The following is a 3,203-nucleotide window of genomic DNA, read 5'->3' as shown; positions in this document are numbered from 1 at the left end:
ATGAAACTGTGAGAGAGACTTTAATATTTCAATTGATTTTTAGTGGGAATTTTTTGGTTCTGTTGAAGATATCTAATCTGTTAGAGTTTGTCCTTCATTGTTGTTATGTCCTTGTGGTCATATTTAGTTTTTTCCTCTTTTTTAGTAAATTTGATATTTTCTATTAAAAAAAAAAATTGATACTTAATAGTTAAGGAGACATATCGACATATGTTTTCATTTTTGCTAGGAAAAAAGAACATTGCCAGTCTGGTGTAGACAACACCAATACGCAAGGCCAATGGGAGGGTGCATAAGATAGAGTGTAGCATGGTCTTTTCATGCCTACCTATATCTGGGCACAAGCAATGTCAAACTGTATATATATATATAATAATAATAATAATAATAATAATAATAATAATAATAATAATAATAATAATAATAATAATAATAATAATAATAATAACGCTATCCCCTAGTGTACCTTTAAACCCACACATTGGGAAGTGAAGCTGGGATATAGACATCTTTTTACAATATGGTTCTAGTTCCTCATGTGAGTTGGCATATATAAAAAAATGTTGGGTATGTCGCCGGTATACCTAGATATGTGTTTATCTCTCTCCTCCTCTCTATTGAAAAGTCCCCTATGCTCCTCCCATTGGTTGAGCTGCTAGCTCCAAGAAAGCATCTGGCATACCAATGGGAGAGACTATTTGATGGAGAAACTGTCATGTCAAAAAAAAAAGAAGTGATTGAATCACTGTTGAGCTTATAGCTCTGATACCATAAAGTTGGTGACACACTGTTTGTTTTTGCTAAGTTTTTTATTGAATTCCATTGGTGTATGACTGAGTATATAAATATTTTACAGTTACAATTGGGAGATTGAATCTCATTTTAAAAAAATAATTACATAAAACTACAACTGTAAGAGTTAACGTTGATGATAATATCATCAGATTTGAATTTTAAAAATTCAAATGAGAAAATTTGAATGAAATGGATCCTTATCTCCTTCAGAATTGGTGGATCGGTTATCACATAGCTCTAGCGTGCCTAGTCTTTTTCTCCATAAATATATGTCCTAGATATTATTTTTATTATTATTATTAAGTTTTTTTTGTTTCAACAGAAGAAATTCCTGGGAAGTTTATTTTCTTATAAAAATATTTCTTAGCCTTTATCATTTTATATTCATATATGAAAACAAATCAAAGTTGGACATGGTTGAAGCAGGAAAAGAATTTAGCTAAATGATGGGAGTTGTCCTTCAAAGATGGTAATTGTATCCTTGATAAAGATGCCACTATTTTTTCGAAAATAAAATAAGGGACAAAGAAACTTAAAAGGTAGTGTGGCCCTTGTGCCCAACCACACTAGATAGCAAAAAGATCACTCCATCCCTAATGAATGGTGAGAATCTCACCCTTATTGATACTTCTATCAATGTTCCCATAAGCCCTCACACTAGTGGAGGGGCTATGCTAGCTTTTAGGGAACCCTCCCTCCCCCATTATTTAAAAAAAAAAAAAAGATTCTTTTCCTAAATTTCATTTTGAATGAAATAAAATAATTTTCATTTTTTTTTTCAACCCTATAATTTCCTTATGCTTTTAAGTTATTCTTGTTATTAGCACTGAATCAAGTGAAGCCTTAAGGCACAACATTGAATGTTTAGAAGCATATAACTTTTTTATGGTAAACTCAATATAAAGAGAGTTTTTTTAACTAACTGTTAGGCACATCATTTCTATTTTTCTAACACCAGAAACCATAAATTCCTAGATAACCAAACATGAACTATGAAAAAGGCAGTATCATAATTTTGAGAACCAAGGATGGAACAAACTGTCATATGCCTTATGTTAAGAGGATCAAGGCCAACTATTGAATGGGTCCCTCCTATTAATCATAATATAATTTGACATCAGTAAATGATTCACACCTTGAGTTTTTTATTTTATTCAAGAATTAATTTATTCATTCCCATAAAAGGCTATGTATTTTTGTATGTTTTTAATTGAATAGGAAAAATAATTGAAGAACAGCTTTCTCCAAAATATATTTTTTAAAGAGTCAATCATAGAAATGATTTAACAGCAAATTGTCCTATCACTAGTTCATGAGAAGCATGCAATTCATGCAATTTACAATACCCTCTCCTTTAACATGACTTTTTTTGGGGCTACATTTGCATGAATCTCTTTTTTTACCTATAAAAGATGAGCTCTCCTCATTCAATCCATATAGATATATCAAATCCTTATCTTCTAATTTCCCTTACCAGGTTATGAATTACATTAAATATAAGGTACTTTCTTTTCTTTGTTTTGATTTCTTTAATTTCTTTCATTCATACATCTTTTTATGTATGACTGATTCTTTCTTTGTTTCACAGTTTGCAAAAGGGCAACAATGTTAATCAAAATTAACTATGACCATCACCAAATGGTCCAAGGATACTTAATTGAAGTCCTTCCATCCACAACTTTCCTTCAACTGAAACAGAATATTGAAACTGTACTTGGTGCCAAAGTGGCTAGGCAAACTCTTTTGATGAATAGTTTGGAGTTACGGGATGATCATAATGTTGAGTTTTATGATCTGGTTGAAGAATCAGACATCACTCTTCGATACAAGCAGTTACCTCCAGGACAGAAACTCCACCTTACTGTTATAACACCAACAAAATGGCGCTACCGCTTGCAGGTGGAAGAGACCATTACTGTTTCCAGCTTGAAGGAAGAAATTCAGAAGCTTTCGAACATTCGGGCAGAAGATATGGCACTTTTTTACCATAACAATGAAATGGAAGTAGATGATTTTGATCTGTTGGCTTATTTTGTTTCTGATGGTTCAACTATCACAATCAAACTCACACCATGATATGTTCATCACTTTTTCTATTTCTGTTGGCTGTGTAAAACATATTTCCAAATTCCAATTTTCTGGTTTCAGTGTTACATTTGTTATTGGTTTGATATGGTGAACAGATTGCATATATTATATTTTTTTTAATGAGAACCAAGGATGCTTGGTCTCATTCTAAATCTTATTATTTGATCCATCTAAACAAAATAATTCAGTAAAATCTGAAACAACAGCTAATTAACCTATTGGTAGTATAATTCTGCCATCAATTTCTTTGATTGATAAAACATATCTAAATTAATTTTCCCTTCAAACTTGTTTGTTGGATCCATATATGTTAGGTTTGT

General features: G+C 31.4%; 1 protein-coding gene across 1 annotated transcript; it reads left to right on the top strand.

The window, feature by feature from the left end:
* The first annotated feature begins 2,275 nt into the window (after positions 1 to 2,275).
* LOC122061169 lies at positions 2,276 to 2,986 on the top strand. Its single transcript, XM_042624370.1, has 2 exons — positions 2,276 to 2,296; positions 2,384 to 2,986. Exon 2 carries the CDS (start codon positions 2,401 to 2,403, stop codon positions 2,869 to 2,871), a length of 471 nt encoding a protein of 156 aa, XP_042480304.1. The 5' UTR covers positions 2,276 to 2,296; positions 2,384 to 2,400; the 3' UTR covers positions 2,872 to 2,986.
* Positions 2,987 to 3,203: the final 217 nt, after the last annotated feature.

The sequence above is a fragment of the Macadamia integrifolia genome, chromosome 14 (genome assembly GCF_013358625.1).
Source record: "Macadamia integrifolia cultivar HAES 741 chromosome 14, SCU_Mint_v3, whole genome shotgun sequence".
NCBI classification, from domain to species: domain Eukaryota; kingdom Viridiplantae; phylum Streptophyta; class Magnoliopsida; order Proteales; family Proteaceae; genus Macadamia; species Macadamia integrifolia.
Note: the sequence above shows the minus strand (reverse complement) of the source record. Positions and strands in the feature narration are given on the sequence as shown.